Source organism: Urtica dioica, chromosome 11, assembly GCF_054948205.1.
Source record: "Urtica dioica subsp. dioica isolate 48M chromosome 11, U.dioica_male_clone48M_v1_H2, whole genome shotgun sequence".
Taxonomy (NCBI): Eukaryota; Viridiplantae; Streptophyta; class Magnoliopsida; order Rosales; family Urticaceae; genus Urtica; species Urtica dioica.
The window spans coordinates 21,841,095-21,858,197 of NC_142766.1; the positions used below are offsets into that span (position 1 = coordinate 21,841,095).

A 17,103-nucleotide genomic window follows, 5' to 3' on the forward strand; every position below is an offset into this window, starting at 1 on the left:
GAAAGCTCTTCAATAATGGGATCCCTTCAATAATGGACATGAATATTCCTTTTGGCTCTCTTCATCGTGCATCGCTACTATTTGTAGCCCATCAAAACATAATGAAGTGAGAAGAGAAGGCGTTCAAATGGGCATGTACTATTTGTCCAATACCAATAAGATAAAATAAAAATAAGATATTTTAAAAAAGCTAAAAATTTACCTATTTTTCTTCCAACACAAGCATTATTTATAATTGTGACTAATTTGTTCTAGTGATAATCTCACACATACTTCGACGAAGAGATCTTGAGTTCGAATTCCCTGGATTGCAGAGATACATGCCCTTTTAAAATTTATCATAAATTATATATTTTTGATCAATAATATCAATTGTACTTTGCACTGCTAATATATCATGTCACTCCTAAAAAAAAACATTACTTTTACTCCTTTTAGTCCTAAACTTAGGCAAAGAACATTGAGAATTTGAACCAAGTATAAGTAACTATCACATCTTCCACCTCTCTCTCTAGTTTTGTTTTTGTTTTTTTTGTTTGTTTTGTTTTGTGTCGTTTGTCATCACTAGGGTTTGTCCTTACATTTTTGGTAGCTCAATATTCTTCACTAGAGAAAAAAAAAAAGGAATGGCAAATTCAATTTAGGAAGGTGGTCGGTTCTCACGCCAATACGATAATGTGAAGCGTGGACCGACCCACAATAGTTGTTTCCACTATAACTGTACTCCTACTAAAAGAATAATATATTAAAAAAATAAAATCACTAGCTTTCATTCCAAGTAATGTTTGTGTGTAGTGTAGACTGTAGACCAAGTTGATTCACTATTGCAACTTGTTTTTTTAGTGCTTAGAGTTTAGATTGGTCACAGCACAAACAGGGAAGCTTAGAAAAGTCTTACACTTCTCTGCATTTCCCTATAAAATGCTCAATCCATAGATGATGATATGAGAGAGTGACACAACTCATGCCTAGTAGTCTATATACATACTCTATATAGGATGATATTTAGTGAAACCTTTGCTCTAGAAGCAATAAAGTGCTGAACTCCGAAACAAAATTGCAGCAACAATGTCTAGTGTTTTGCTCTTTTTCTCTTTGAGTTTACTCTTTCTTGCAACGCAAGGCAGGTTAATCAACTACACTTCTCCTCTTGAGAGCTTGTACTCTGAATCAACAATTTCATTCCCACCTTCACCAGCACCAGAGGCCTCAGGTCCTGCCACCGAGCCCGAACCCGAGTCAGAGCCCGAGCCGAAGCCCAAGCCCGAGCCCATGGTCTGTGACGTGAGGTCTTTCGGAGCCGTTGGGGATGGTTTGAGCGACGAAACCCAAGCTTTCAAGATGGCTTGGGACACAGCTTGCCACGCTGAAGAAGAGGCTGTGATCATCTTGGTTCCGAGCGGCCACACTTTCATGATCCAATCCACGATCTTCACCGGCCCTTGTAAAACCTCAAGCCTTACACTTCAGGTACGTAAGATATCTTTGTTTTTGTTTCCTTTTCTTTTTATCGGTCTTGACATAATTCTGTTCGGTTTGTTTTCGCTCGAGAAGATTGAAGGGACCGTGATGCCACCGGACGGGCCAGATTCGTGGCCGAAGAGCAATAGCAAGAGGCAATGGCTGGTTTTCTATAGAGTAAATGGGATGGCAATGCAAGGTGATGGGGTTATCAATGGCAGAGGAGAGAAATGGTGGGACCTTCCTTGCAAGCCTCACAAGGTAATTAGTTAATCAATTGATTAAACCCAATCTTCAATTCTGATCATTATCCGCTAAACGCGTCTCTAATTTGTAATTTTCTTCGGAACATCAGAGCGGATCAACCATTGCCGGTCCATGTGATAGCCCAGTAGTAAGTTCAATTCCTTGTCCCCCAAGAAATGGTGTAGTACTACTAGAGTGGCGATTTTGATTGTTTTTTTTTCTTTCTTTCTTGCAGGCAATTAGGTTCTTCATGAGCTCCAACTTGATAGTGAAAGGACTGAGTGTAAAGAACAGCCCTCAGTTCCACTTCCGATTCGACGGTTGTGAGAACGTACACATCGAATCGCTCACTATAAAAGCGGCTGCTCGGAGCCCCAACACCGATGGGATTCACATAGAAAACACAAACAATGTGGTGATATATAACTCACTCATCTCCAACGGTAATTATCTATGATATCAGTAACTAGAGTCTCTTTCTCGCCGAGTGTTTTTTGTCCAATAAAATCTCGGGTCTTACTGTTCGCAGGAGACGACTGCGTGTCAATTGGTGCTGGGTGCCACAATGTAGACATAAAGAACATTACTTGTGGTCCAAGTCATGGAATAAGGTAACCTTATTTCAAATCATTAAATGAGAAAGAAATAAATGAAGCTGCCTTGTGTCAGCTGAAAACTTGACCAAATCAATTATATATAGGAATAAACAACAAATTTTGCGAGGTAAAAAAAAAAGTAATCAACCTTCCAAAATCCGTAAACTTTCGGGGGCCACAGGAACAAAAAAAAAAAAGTGCAGTGGCTATCCAACTTTAGTGAACCAAAATAATACCAGGGAGAGAGCTAGACAAATAAACTATTCAGATCCTCGTTAAAATTCTAACTTAATTATATAATAATTTAGAAAATAATGCGATAAATACTATAATTTTAATGGTTCAGTGACTATCTAATCATATGAAACGTTAGAAATTTTCAGATAGCCAATGTTTCATTAATTTTTTGTAAATAACTAGCCACGTAAATCTATTTCTAGTAAATATGTATACATAACGTTGGTTACGTAATATTAATGACTATTTACGAAACGTTTTGGTAATTTACGAAAAATTTACAAAACGTTGGCTAAAACACAAACGCTTATGTTTACGTGGATTATATTGCTAAATTTCTGTAGTTTTAATGGAGGATAGTCATCAGACTACTATAATAAGCAAACAGTTTCTTGATAATATTTTTTTTTGTTCATCGCAGCATCGGAAGCCTAGGGATGCGCAACACCCGAGCGTGCGTGTCGAACATCACAGTGAGCGACTCGACGATAAGAAACTCGGACAATGGGGTTCGGATCAAGACGTGGCAAGGAGGGATCGGGTCCGTCTCGGGGGTTTCGTTCCGAAACATACACATGGACTCGGTGCGGAACCCGATCATCATAGACCAGTACTATTGCTCCACCAAGAACTGTCCCAACCAAACCTCGGCCGTGTACGTCTCCGACGTCTCGTACTCCAACATAAGAGGGACTTACGACACGAGAAGCCCCGCGATCCGCTTCGCGTGCAGCGACTCCGTCCCGTGCACCAATCTCACCCTCTCCGAGATCGAGCTTTTTCCCTCTTCTCGCGGCAATTTCGTCTCGACCCCGCTCTGCTGGAACGCCTACGGTGATATGCGGACGCTGACTGTACCGCTCGCCGTTTGCCTTCTCAACGGCTTTCCGGATAGTATGCGAGAGAAGAATATTGATGTGTGTTAAACAGGAAAAAAAAAAAAAAAAGTTTACATAAGAGTTATATGACAACTGCGTACCTTAGAACCGAATTATAGATTACTGATATATATACACACACTAAAGTAATGATGAATAAGGTTTATTGTAATTGGTGATGACTGATGAATTTTAAGGTTGGTGGTGTTTATGTAGCTAAAAAAAATTGATGTATGTGAAGCTTAGTTTATGATGTAAAACTCTGAAACAGCGTGACCAAAAGCTAGTTTACATGGTTTAAGCTGTTTAGTAAACAAATATATTACAGAGTATACACCACTAGCACTAAGTCCTATTTTACACACATACCTTCATGAAGATGGTAATTCTAAGAACATTTCAGATTTTTAAATTTTTTCTAAGTAATTATTTATTTTTTTTATTTTATAATAATGTCTCACATTTACATATAATTTTACATAAAAAAATACATTGCTTCAAAAATAAACTTGACACGGCATAGATATTTAAGCTATCAACACTATTACAAATTTGGTTTTCTAATGCGCATGACTATCAGATGCGACTAGTCGCACCTAAAAGTCGCATCTAAATGATTTTCGAGTGCGACTAGTCGCACCAGACTGTCAACCAGAAGTCCAAAAAATTTCGCTTAAATTATTTTTTCTTTTGAGTATCAGGTGTGACTTTTCGCACCAGATAGTTTAAAAAACTTTTTGGTGCGACCCCTGATTGTTTAAAATTTTAAGCGGGCCAATTCTCCCCCTTCTTTTTTCATTCAGTTCTAACGTGGCTTTTTTCTATTCCTTTCCTTCTTTCTTTCTTTATCTTCCTCGTTTTTCTTCTATTCTTTCTTCCTCTTCATTTCGCTCGGTCAGATGCAGAGAACAAGAAAAAAAAATTCCAGCAACGAGAACCATCCTTCATCACCATCCCGACCACCATCATCCTTTCCTCACCTTCTTCTTCTTCCTATTTGCTCAGCCTTCGCGTGCCATCACAGCTCCACCGCGCGCGCGTCCCAGTCGAGCAGAGCGCCACCGCCGCGAGCTCGCCGTGGCCGCCGCCCGAGAAAGAGATGCCGGGAAAGAGAGAGACCACGCCGAGGAGTCCAAATTCACGGAAATTTTGGTAAGAAAATTAAACCCGAATGGATTTGTGAGAACTAAGATTCGAAATGGGAAAAAAATTGGGGATTTTGATTTTTCTTGTTTGATTCCGTGAATTGATGTGTCTTGTTGTTGTTTGAGATTGATATGAGATGATTATCACCTCAACTTATGGATTCAAGCACGTTCTTTGGAATTTTCTCATGAATTTTGGACGAATTTCAAACAATTAGGGTTTATGAATGTTTGAAATTGGGGGTTTTTTATTTTGAACGTGGTATGGAGATTTTGAGGTTATTTTCATGATTATTGGTTTGATTTGAGGTTGGGTTTGTGTTTGTATTGGATTTTTGGACGAGGTTGGTTTGAATTTTGTTATGTTGGCCGTGAATTGTGCTTGGCCGTACGATGTTGTTCTGAGAATGATTCACTATGATTTTGTTTTGGCTGATTGAGTTGGATTCTAGTTTTGTTTGGAAATTCTAATTTGACGGATTGTTTGACCTCGTTTGTGCGAGTTTTATTATCGAGTGTTTACTTGGCCGTGAGACTTGTTTTGGCTATGTGATTCATTTTGACTCTTTGTAACCGAAAGAGTTGTGAAATAATCAACATAAACGCCGCCGAGCCCGTACGCCGCCACCGCCGCCGAGCCCGTACGCCAACGCCGCCGAACCCGCACGCCACCGCCGCCGAGCCCGTACGCCAACGCCGCCGAGCCCGTTCGCCAACGCCGCCGAGCCCGTACGCCACCGCCGCCGAGCCCGTACGCCACCGCCGCTCCAGATCCGTCGTCCCCGCCGCCGAGCCCGTACGCCAACGCCGCCGAGCCCGTTCGCCAACGCCGCCGAGCCCGTACGCCACCGCCGCCGAGCCCGTACGCCACCGCCGCTCCAGATCCGTCGTCCCCGCCGCCGAGCCCGTACGCCAACGCCGCCGAGCCCGTTCGCCAACGCCGCCGAGCCCGTACGCCACCGCCGCCGAGCTCTCACGGCGCGCGTGTCTCCTCGACCTTCCTCCATCCCCTCCGCGCGACCTGGGTCGGTTCAGCTCGGCCTCGGGTCAGCTCGGCACGGCCTCGGTTCAGCTCGGCCTCGGGTCAACTCGGCTCGGCCTCGGTTCAGCTCGGCCTCGGTTCAGTTCGGCTCGGCCTCGGTTCAGCTCGGCCTCGGTTCAGCTCGGCCTCGGGTCAGCTCGGCTCGGCCTCGGTTCAGCTCGGCCTCGGTTCAGTTCGGCTCGACCTCGGTTCAGCTCGGCTCGGCCTCGGTTCAGCTCGGCTTTGGTTGTGTTGTGCTTCTTGTTTTGTGTTTTATTTAGTTATGCTTTATGTTTTTATGCTAGTTAGCACACGTTGCGTTTTGTTTGACTTGGTTTATCTTGGACACGGATTAGCCGTTGTCCACTATCCCGTTGTGGATTTCCTGTTAGGTTTTGATCTATACAGGTTGGAGATGCATCTTCTTCGTGGTCAGCAAACCGAGGTTGAGTGGATCTTTCCATCAACCTATTTTGGTTTTGTTGAAAGAGCCCTTTGTGTGCTCGATATCTGTGCTCGTCGTTCTTCCACTTGTCGGAAGCATGCACAAAACGTGCGATTACCGGAACTTAGTGTTAGTTTCACTTCGACTTAGGTTTGAGTGTTCCATGTACTAAGGTGTTTTTCTCCTGTTTTGATGGGTTTTTTACCCAATTTTAATGGAAATTCCGTGACTTTCAAAAAAAAAAGAACAAGTACCAAACTATAATTACAACAATATTAAAATAAGAGTGTCAAACATTGGCACATTATACCTACAATAAATACATTCGAGACCTAGTCATCATTCGTCTTTTTTAGTACAAGATTTGATGAACAACATAAAAACTATTCCTAAGCTCAGCGCCGCCGCTCCTCCCACAACAATGGCCACCAATTTCCCGTTAATACCATTACCGCCTTCTTCCTCATCTTCATCCGTTAACATAAAATTCATATCAATAACACATATTTTCAAACGGGTGATTTAACTAAATAACTAATTTAAAATAATAAATTTGCAAATTAGTCAATATTTGTTTAGAATTAACGAAATAGCGAAAATGTAAAATAATCAGTTTTTATTTTTAAGAATAATTTGTTTAAAAGTGATAATAATCATGTTTACCTGGATACAAGTTGGTGGGAACGCCTTGGGGATAGTAAGAGTATCTGAGAAAGCACTTGTCCAAATAAACCTCGCCGGAAACAGCCGAGCCACAGTGTTCCTCGGCGATCCGCGCCGCCTCACTCACGCACTCCCCGCACTCGCACCCCTCCGTTCCTCCCTCGCACTGCGCCGCCGCCGCCACCGACTCAAACACCGCCCTCGCGAACCCTCCGCCGCCGGAGATCTCCTCCTCCAACGCCGCCAACGCCGCCTCTCTCATCGCCTCCAATCCGAACCCTAACCCTAATCCGGCCGCCGCGGCGCTCTCTCCGCAAGTCGTGTGGAGAATCTCGCCAGAAGTGGAGGAGGTGGAGGAGAACTTCTCGCCGGAGAAGATCATCCCTCCGTCGTCGGGCTCGTACCGGAGGTAGCATCGCCGGAGCTGGATCCGAGCGGACTCCGCTCCGCCGCAGACGGAGCGGGAGATCTCGGCGAGCTTAGTCACGCAGCTCCGACACCGCTCGGCGGAGATGTCTTCTCTGCACTGGAACGCGCCGGAGATGGCGGTGTGTTCTTCTTCTTCGTCGCCTTCGCTGGTTTTGAAGAATTTTGAATCGGAAGATCGAGAGACTAGCTCTTGGAAGAGAGCTGAGAGTGTTTTCGAGTGGTGATTCCGTGCGGCTGAGCTCAGAATTGGGCTCTGCGACTGCGAGTGTGACCGATCGGCGCACTTTTTGAATACTAAAGTGAAGTGATTTGGATCGGGTTTCGCGCGTGATGTGGAAATGCACGACAAACTGTAGATTAGCGTCATTAGAAGAAGATTCATCTGTGAGAGAGTTAATTTTGAGGATTAAAATCCAATTAAGGGTAGAAGTGTGAGATCGATAGTGATTGTGTGATGTATATGATCGTCATTTTAATCTTCGTGGTCGCTTAGAAAAAGTGACCATGCATGATTGTTTAAACCTGTGCTCAGTTTTCTAGCCTGTTCTATCTAACGTTGAAGGAATTTGGTTTTGTGAAAATAAATTTTATAGTTTATTGCATATTGTCCAATAAATTATCTCTTGCATTGTTTAGTCGTCTCTGAAAATGAAAAATTGCCTTCGGACTATTTTTTTTCTAAAGTCAACTTTTAGGCGGCACAAGTTTCTGACTCGTGCGACATATTTATTATTCTTTATGGTAAAAAATTATATCTTTTATGTGATTTTCAAGATATAAATGATCAGAATCTCAAGATTGTAATATTGTGTGCAATAAGACAAGTATAATCATAACAATATGTGAATCTCATTTAGTTGAAACAACAATATACGAAGATGGATCGAAAGTAGCCGTTTAATTTTTCATACAATTTCGTCTATAATTAATTTAAAAATTGATAAAAAAAAATCATCTAAATTTTTTATATTCATAAACTATTAACGAAAAAAAATGGAGAGAGTTTGCCAAATTCATATAGTAATTTAAGAAAGATATGTGTGCAAATAAGTCATCTCCGTAAAGTAATTTGGTTTGGTTAATGAATAAATCTGTAGAAAATAAAGTCCGATTATCAATATTTTTTTTAAACGTGGGTGGAACCATGAAGAATTTTATTCATAATTAACCTTCACATGTGACGGAAGAATATGTAATATATTTTTAATTAGCTGTGATTAATTGAAAATACGCTATATTCGTTGAAATATTAGTAAATGAAAAAAATATTATTTAAATTTTAAAATTTGTGTATATTTCCTTGAATAGAAATACTAAATGAACTTGAATCCGGTTAGCCTTAGATTAATTAGTACTTTCAGGTTTTATTTTGTTTTATTGAAATAGTAGTTGGGCCAACATGTGGATAAGGACAAGAAGCGAAGGGAAGTTGTGGCTGGTTAGTTTTTTGTTTTATTTTGTTTTATCAAGATGTAGTACACATCAAACTAGTATGAATTGTTCTGATTAAAAAAAAAAAAAAAAATCATGATGAATTATAGCCGGCATTGAATCCCTATAGTGAGACAAACCAATTCCAATTTGAACAAAATTATAATTTATAAGAATCAATAAGACTACGCAAGACTAATAACGCATGTAAAAATTCATGACCTCGGTTATGAAGCTCTTGATAAAACAAGACGATTATTTTAAAAAAAAATTGGCTACGTAAACCACCTAAACTATAGGAATTGTAAATTAGCAAACCTTTGATAAATAATTTGTAAATAGCCAACTTGCATACGTGGCAGTCAATTAACTACCTAAAATATATGTTTGGTTGTGTTAAATAAGGCTTTTAATTTATTAATTTGTTAATAAGTTTACTTGACTATTTACAAGAAATTAACCAAAGATGGGCTATATCTCAATCCACTATATCCGTGTGGCTATATAACTTAATAACCCTTATTTTAATGGTGAAGACTTACTTTTCAAATATGATATATTTTTAATTAGGTGTGATTAATTAACAATTACGTTATATTAGTTAAAAATATTAGTAAAGGAGAAAAATAGGTCTTATTTAAAATTTAAAATTTCTGTTTAATTTCTTTAATAAAAGTCTTAAATGAATGAACTTGAATCCGGTTAGCCTTTGATTAAATTAGTATTTTCAAGTTTTATTTCGTCTTTTGGATATAGTGGTTGGGCCAAAATACGATAAGGACAAGAAGTGAAAGAAAGTTACCTTTTAATTAGTTGTAACTTCCAAATATATTTATTTAATTTGTTTTCTTAACTCTTTCATGCTTTTTTCATTTTCCCGTTTGCAAAACGACAGGCTAGCTCTGCCGAGACGAGTAATGCATTTTAACCGTTTGAAATAGATTCTCATCCTAGGTAACTGATTTTCTTCTAAAACACAAAAATAATTTTTTTTTTTGTAAAATTGGCTTTTTACTCGTCTCATCACACACAACTCACGACAACATAAAATTGATTATTGATTATATTTTACTCGTTTTTGTCTCAAAAACCATGACTCGTTATTGCCATGGTTTTGTCAGACAAATCGCATGCTGTTCTAAAATTAGCACAACGGCTAACAAACTCCCTCTAAAATAAAAGGCCATTCTATCTTCAATCCCATTTGGGCCTTTTTCTCTCAAACTAGACCCCAAAAAGGCAAAAAACCATAAACCACAGATTCATTAATTTTTTTTATTCAATACCACAAAACACATAATAAATTACTCGCTCGTCGTCATTCAAACGCCGGCGAGTAATTAATAAAGTAATCAATATAAATAATAGAAAATATATATTGATAAACATGCCCAAGGGCGGCTCTCAGCTCCTGGAGCTCACCCTCCTCTCGGCACGTGACCTCGCTCACGTGTCAAAGTCCATGAAGCCATTCGCCGTCGTGTGGATGGACCCGAAGCGGAAGCTCGAGACCCGTCCCGACGCGAAAGGACAGAACAGTCCGACGTGGAACGAGAAGTTCGTCTTCCGGCTCGAAAACGACAACGACGACGACGATGACTCAGCGCTCGTGAACCTCGAGATCTACGCCACGACTCGCCGGAGCGACGGCGCCGCGGTCCCCATCGGCAGCGTCACCGCCCTCGTCTCGAGCCTCTTCCCCTCCGAGCCGTCGGATCGGGATAACAAGACGGGCTATCGACGGTCCAGGACGAGGTTCCTGACCCTCCAGCTCCGCCGGCCCTCGGGGCGGCCCCAGGGAGTCGTCGACCTCGCGGTGGCGCTCCTCGACGCGACTCGCCGGAGCATGCCTCTCTCCGGCAGCGAGATCAGCGCCTCCGACGTCCTCCTCGCCAGCGCCGTCGGAGAAGATCAGCCGGCGTCGAGGAGAGTCTCCGACGTGAGCCGGTACTACCACCAGCAGAGGATGAGGCTCCGGCGATCGAAGAGCGAGAGGTCGATCAGCGAGGTTTACCTGTTGAAGCCGGCCGGGACGGAGAGCGACTCGGTGGTGAGCGATATCGCCGCCAACGGGACCAAAGGACGAGGCTCGGTCTCCTCCGACGTGGGTCCGTCTCCGTCCGTGGTCGCGGCGGCGATCGCGATGGGGGTTTACCCGAAGAAGAGGCTCGTCGACGCCGCCGAGAGCTCGATCCTCGAGGACTGGGTCGAGGAAGACGAGGATAGCGTCGAAGGACTGAAGACAAAGATCGAACGGTGGCGATCGGAGATTCACCCTCTCTACCAGAGTACCAATAACAACAATAATAATAATATGATGATGATCAGACGGTCGACGTACAAGAAGAACAACGTGAGCGGAGACGCAATGGCGGCTCTGGCGGCGACTCCTTCGAAGAGGAGTCACCGGCGGGCGGGTTCGGGGCTGTTCTCGTGCTTCGGGACGGCTTACGGGTGCGAGTTTTCCATCACGTGCGGTGGAAAGAGTGGCCGGAAAAAGAAGTCGAACGGCGGCGATGATGATGGTGATGACGACGGTCCGATCAGTTTGTCGGAGCTGCACTACGGTGATCAGTATGTATAGGCTGAGAGATGGGAGAGAGGGAGGGATTTGAGGTTCGTAATCGCACGTACTTAAAGTACGTGCATGCATGCATGGCTAGCGATGGGCGTGTTATTGATATAAACACTTTATATATTTATTATTTATTTATTATGTATAAGTATAGGAGGACTTCTTGTTGTTGTCATGCATGTGCAAAGTAAAAATTGTGTAACATGACTAGTGATATGAATTTTTCTCTATCCTGGTTGATTCTATTTTGTAATTTATTTATTTTTGGTTCCAACCGTTTTGGTTTATATACTTTATTTTTTTTGCTCGAGGTTTATAGTTTATACTTTATAAATCTCCAGAGCCGGTGATCAAACTCCAATTTCTAGTATGGACCAACGGAATAATTGAAATAGATTTTTTTTTTAACTTATTTATATTTTTGTTGGTTTTTTTTGTTGCTCTGATTAGTTGGTTTATTTGTTGAATTTGTCGTCAATGATTAACTCTTCATCGCTCGGAGTTTGGAGTCCTCTGTTCTCTTCTCACCATATAGGGAGTTTAAATGGATGTATGACTAACTCTCTCTTCGAAAGTTTATATAGGAGTACTATATTATTAGTTTCTGTGATTCGGAGGTTTCTCTCCACATTAAGTTTTCGGAAATTTGTTTTATAATTTTTTTTTGAAACGTGGTAATGAAACAGTCTAACATTATTTGATGGAATTATGATTGTGGAACTAAATCAAGTAAAAAAATAAAAGAATAATTGATCACTATAATTCTGAAAATAATTCAATCATTTAATATTAATTGAATAATTTAAATATTTAATTTAAAATTCAAACATATGTAAAATGAAAAACGCTTAAACTCTATCACGTCATCTTTGTGACTATTTTTCTTTAAAAAAAATAAATTTATATATTTTGACTATATTTAGCAATTCTTATGGTCCAAGTCGTTCACTTATTTATAGAAAAAAAAAAAAAAAAAATTTAAGCCCGAAATTAAAATATCTAATTAGCCTATAAATAAAAGCACTTGTGAAAAATTACATATCTAATTTAAAACGTGCGTCATTTTTCAAATCTCACTGTTTTCAAAACATTTGATAGTTACCGTTTCCCTTTTCTTTAGACAAAAATACCTTGTGTTCTTAATTTGATTAACAGTTTTTGAAATATGCATGTTAATAGTTATTGTATTTTATCAACAATTATTGAAATTCGATCAATATCTAAAATCTGGTCAACAGTTTTTGAAATTTGGTTAATAGTTTTGAAATCTGATTAAAAATATTAGTATATTGATTATGGTTAACATTTATTGAAATTTGATCAACAGTTATTAAAATTTATTAACAATTACTAATGATAAAATTGACACTTTAAAAATAAAAACGGTTATTTATGAAAATTTATGAAATAAATAATTTAACAACTAATATTAAAAAAAATTACAAACTAAAACGGCCATATTGAAAGCTATTTCCACTCTTTTTTGTCTTTTAACTTTAGCGTCTCATCTCACCCTCTAATGTTTAAGATCGGTTACATGTAAAATTATTCTTTATTATTTAGAATATACCGCTAACAGAACAGACGTGGGTCACTTTCAGTAAGCGGGTCAGTTGAATTGATTACACGAAATTCGGATAAATTATTGAAATTAGAAAAATTATATCAACTTTTTTATAATTTAAATAATTATAATAATATGAATGAATAACAAATACCTATTAACAATAACTAAATGACTTTTATCATTCGAGCAACAAAAAAAAAAGACCTTAATCATGATCGCATTTACCTTAGTTATTCGATTTTATTTAGAATACCGAATAGAATTGAAATTAACTGGAATAACTTGGGTATCTTTCAGCGAGCGGGCTAGTTGAATTGATTACATAAAATCAGACTCATTATTGAAATTAGAAAATTATATCAAGTTTTTCATGATTTCATTTTTTTTTTGTGAATAACAAATACCTATTAACAATAACTAAATGACTTATGTCGGGATCGTATTACCTAATAAATCTCCAAGATGTAACCCCTCAATCCGTATAAAATCGTGGCTGGTTTTGAATTCCTATTTGAAACAAATCAAACTCGAAGCAAGAATCAATAAGATTAAGCAAGGCTAATCACGCTTATATCATAATTTTTATCAAGCTGTAACCGCCCCTAATATGCACAAATGTTTTGGCGCTATTGAATCCCCATAACGAGAAAAAGTTTTTCGAAGCGTGGACCACAAGAATAACTTTTAATTTGATGAAAGTTAAATTAGAAACTATCCATAAGATAAATCAAGATTGTCACATATGAAACCGTTATTACCAAGATGTAGTATCGATCCCCCAATGCGTATAAAATCTTAGCCGCTTTTGAATCATTGTCGTTAGACGAAGATTTTGAAGCGTTGGATGATATGAGAACAACTTTTAGTTCAATAACAAGACAAATTAGAAAGTATCCATAAGATTAATCACGATTAGTAACACATGAAATCATTATTACTAAGATGTAATAGCTCATTGGCGTATAAAATCTTAGCCGCTTTTGAATCATTGTCGCGAGACGGAGATTTTCAAGCGTTGGAAACTACGAGACAATTTTTATTTTGATGACAAGACAAACTAAAAAGTATCCATAAGATTAATAACGCATGTAACCGTATATCCGCTTTGTATCGTGAGATAAGATTTTCGAATGTGGATCAAATTATTTGATAGTTAGTCAAATTATCAGAGTATTAATATGACTAATCAAGATTAGTCATATCACATGTATTATCAAGATGGAGTATCCCAATACAAAATATTTCTGTAGCCGATCCTCATTCGCTTAATATGTTAATCATTAGATAAAGGATCAACACGATCTTTGGTTCGTTTTTTATAATTTTTATAATAATTATAATTTTACTTTTAAAAAATTGATGAAGACTAAATCTAGATTAAAATTTCATGAACACAACTTTCTCTTGTTCTCTCTCTCTCTCTCTCTCTCTCTCTCTCATGTACGGTATCAAAACCCAAAAAAATATCGCTGCAAAAATAGTACGGGTTCTAAATTGCGAATGGGTTGGTTTTGAAGACACAAAATGGGGCAAAAAGGGATAAATTATTTTCCATTATTTTACGTGTTTTAAAACTAGGTTACAATAATCAATTGATGAATTTATTTGTTTGTTACTAATTTGATTACCCCAAATGATTTGTATAATTGTTCTAAATTATGTTGACTTGGGATTCTCGTATTTTTATGATATTTTTTTTAATTAGCTGTGACTCAAACTCATCTCTTGGATAAATGCTAACCACTAAACCAATTTTTCTTATAAAGTAGTTTTGATAAGTGGAAAATGAGTTAAATAACTTGGTTGTTGTTCCAAGAATCTATAGCTATTTAATAAACTAATAAATAAAAAACCTGAGAGAGAATAACTTCTGAAATTTATGAAATTGAGAAAACTTCCATTCTCAAGTAATAAATTTAACTTTGATGAGACTTTTGGAAATTTAAGTTTACCTCGAGTTACACAAAAAAAATAAATAAATAAATAAATAAATAAAAACGTTCACCTTCACACAGTGAAACAAACAGTGCCATAAAAAGACGACGAGGGAGAGAGCGTTTCACCTTACTTTCTCTCTCTCTCTACACACCATTTACACAAGCCAAAACTCTCTCTCTCTCTCTCTCTCTCTCTGAAACAAGAGAGAGAGAGAGTAGTAGAGGAAGAAAAACGGACGAGTTGAAATGAAAACGGTGTAGAAGATGGTGTCTCAACGTAACATATGAACAAACTTTTCATAGCTGTAAAATAAACATCCTCAGCCATAACATAACACTCTCTCTCTCTCTCTCTCTCTCTCTCTCTCTCTCTCTCTCTCTCTCTCTCTTTGTGTCAGGACAAAAACAAAAACCCTTCTGTCACCCCTTCACGAAATAAACCAGTGTCACACCCTCATTTGGGCACTATAAATACCACCCAAACCCTACTCCTCTTTCATCACCACAACAACAACAACAACACATAGACTCTCTCTCTCTCTCTCTCTCTCTCTCTCTCTATATATATATATATATATATATATTTGCAGTATGGCAGGTGAGAACAACAATGGGAGTGCGGAGGCGGAGGAGAGGGAGAGCAGGTACATGGAGTGCCGGCGCAACCACGCGATAGCGGTGGGAGGGCACGCCGTGGACGGCTGCCGGGAATTCTCTCCGAAAGGGCCGCCGGGGACGGAGGAGGCTTTGCACTGCGAGGCCTGCGGCTGCCACCGCAGCTTCCACCGCAGCTTCCACCGCCACGAGCAGCTCGCCCACCGCGTCCCACCGCCGCCCGAAAACGTCAACGGCGAGATCGACTTTGAGCGCAAGGCCGTCCCGCCCAAGAGGGCCAAGAGAACCTAATTCCTTTCTTTCTTTCTCTTCTCTGTCTTTCTATTTATTTATCATTTCATGTACTTGTTCTGTGTTTTCTTTTTTTCTTCTTCTTCGTATCCATGCCTGTACCTCTCTCTCTCTCTCTGTCTCTCTCTTTTCATATCATGCATGTATTTCTCTCTCTCGATGGCAATGATCGACCGTTTATGTTATATATATATGTCCAATATTTGAAAATTATATATTTATATATTCGGCTGATAAGAGAAAGAAATGAGCATATATATATACATATCATCGTATTCGTATCATGACTCTGATGTATATTATATATATATATATATATATATATATGTGTGTGTGTGTGTGTATGTATGAGACTTACGACCGAGGGATATGTGAAAAGATAAATTATTTAATATATATTTTTGTGTAAACCGTTAATAGCATCTTTAATGGTTTCTTGTTTAACAATTATAGGGATTTGCTTGTAAATATCACAAATGTTTAGCTAGTTGCTTAACCATTGTTTTGCATATTGGCTATTGATTTAGCTAAGCAAATTAGCTAATTTAAGCTAGTTGCTTAACTATTTAGCTCTAGAAAAATCTATGTGACAAAAATACTATTTAGCTAAGCAATACATTTAGCTAAACCATTAAAGATGCTCTAAGTTCTAAGTGAGATAAATGATAACGCATATCTACAAGATAACGAGTCAGAATATGGAAGAGAGTTATCAAATAATGTTTTAAGTTAAACCCTCATCAGCACATGAATTAAATTAAGGAGGCCCAATGTCCTAAAAAAAAAAAATTGGGGTAAGAACAATTTTTTATTTTTTTATTTTAAAAGGATAATAACCGTTATAATATTTTATTATACGAAATCAGTAGAACCATAATTTCGACTCCGGAGGGATATATACAACTAAAAAAATATAATTTAAATATTTTAACAAAAATTAGTAAAATAGTCAACTTAAACGTTTGAGTTTAACAAAATAGTAAACGTTTCGTAAATCTCATGTAAATAGCCGCTGTATTTTATTTACAAGTTTATTTGTACAAAAATACCTATAAATAAGTTCAAAATATTTTGGGTATTTATGAGTATTTTTGTAAATATACGTTTGTTAAATAGAGATCTTTTGTAAATAAGCGTAAATAAAATCGCATATTAAATCCAAAGTCATTCACCGACAATAATTGATTGCATATATAAATATGAAAAGAAAATTGATTTTTTTAATTCAATGTATTTAAATGAAAGATAAAAACAAAATTTTGATCAGCTATTAACACATCATTGTGATGGTTATATCTTTAAATTTTTTGAAACGTTGGCCAAATTAAAATTACAACGTTTCAATATTGCTACTTTGCTAGAGTGCCGATAAAAGTATGTATTTGTGAAATAAATAAAAATGAAGAAAATGCTTGAGAGATTAAGTTTGAAAAGAAGATATTAGAAGCAATTCCACATTCTTTGTGGACTGTATATCGAGTTGTGGGGCCATTTTAGAGCATGAAATGGGCCTCATATAATGAATGATGGCCCAAAATCCCAATTAAGAAGCCTTATCTCGAAGTG

The 17,103-nt window shown here is 38.4% G+C and overlaps 3 protein-coding genes and 1 pseudogene across 3 annotated transcripts; 3 read left to right on the forward strand and 1 right to left on the reverse strand.

Annotated features, from left to right (window-relative positions):
- The first annotated feature begins 893 nt into the window (after positions 1-893).
- LOC149382400 (polygalacturonase At1g48100-like) lies at positions 894-3,701 on the forward strand. The gene is made up of 6 exons (XM_089630745.1): positions 894-1,470; positions 1,555-1,722; positions 1,817-1,855; positions 1,943-2,150; positions 2,237-2,318; positions 2,962-3,701. The coding sequence occupies exons 1-6, from the start codon at positions 1,069-1,071 to the stop codon at positions 3,464-3,466; spliced, it is 1,404 nt and encodes a 467-aa protein (XP_089486871.1). The 5' UTR covers positions 894-1,068; the 3' UTR covers positions 3,467-3,701.
- A 2,622-nt stretch (positions 3,702-6,323) lies between these two features.
- PDLP4 (plasmodesmata-located protein 4) lies at positions 6,324-7,503 on the reverse strand. The gene is made up of 2 exons (XM_089601489.1): positions 6,690-7,503; positions 6,324-6,508 (listed from the first exon to the last, which is right to left on the reverse strand). The coding sequence occupies exons 1-2, from the start codon at positions 7,501-7,503 to the stop codon at positions 6,369-6,371; spliced, it is 954 nt and encodes a 317-aa protein (XP_089457615.1). The 3' UTR covers positions 6,324-6,368.
- Positions 7,504-9,939: 2,436 nt separating this feature from the next.
- Positions 9,940-11,136, forward strand: LOC149382402 (Calcium-dependent lipid-binding (CaLB domain) family protein). Its single transcript, XM_089601490.1, has one exon. It carries the CDS (start codon positions 9,940-9,942, stop codon positions 11,134-11,136), a length of 1,197 nt encoding a protein of 398 aa, XP_089457616.1.
- A 4,047-nt stretch (positions 11,137-15,183) lies between these two features.
- LOC149382403 (mini zinc finger protein 3 pseudogene) lies at positions 15,184-15,630 on the forward strand (annotated as a pseudogene).
- Positions 15,631-17,103: the final 1,473 nt, after the last annotated feature.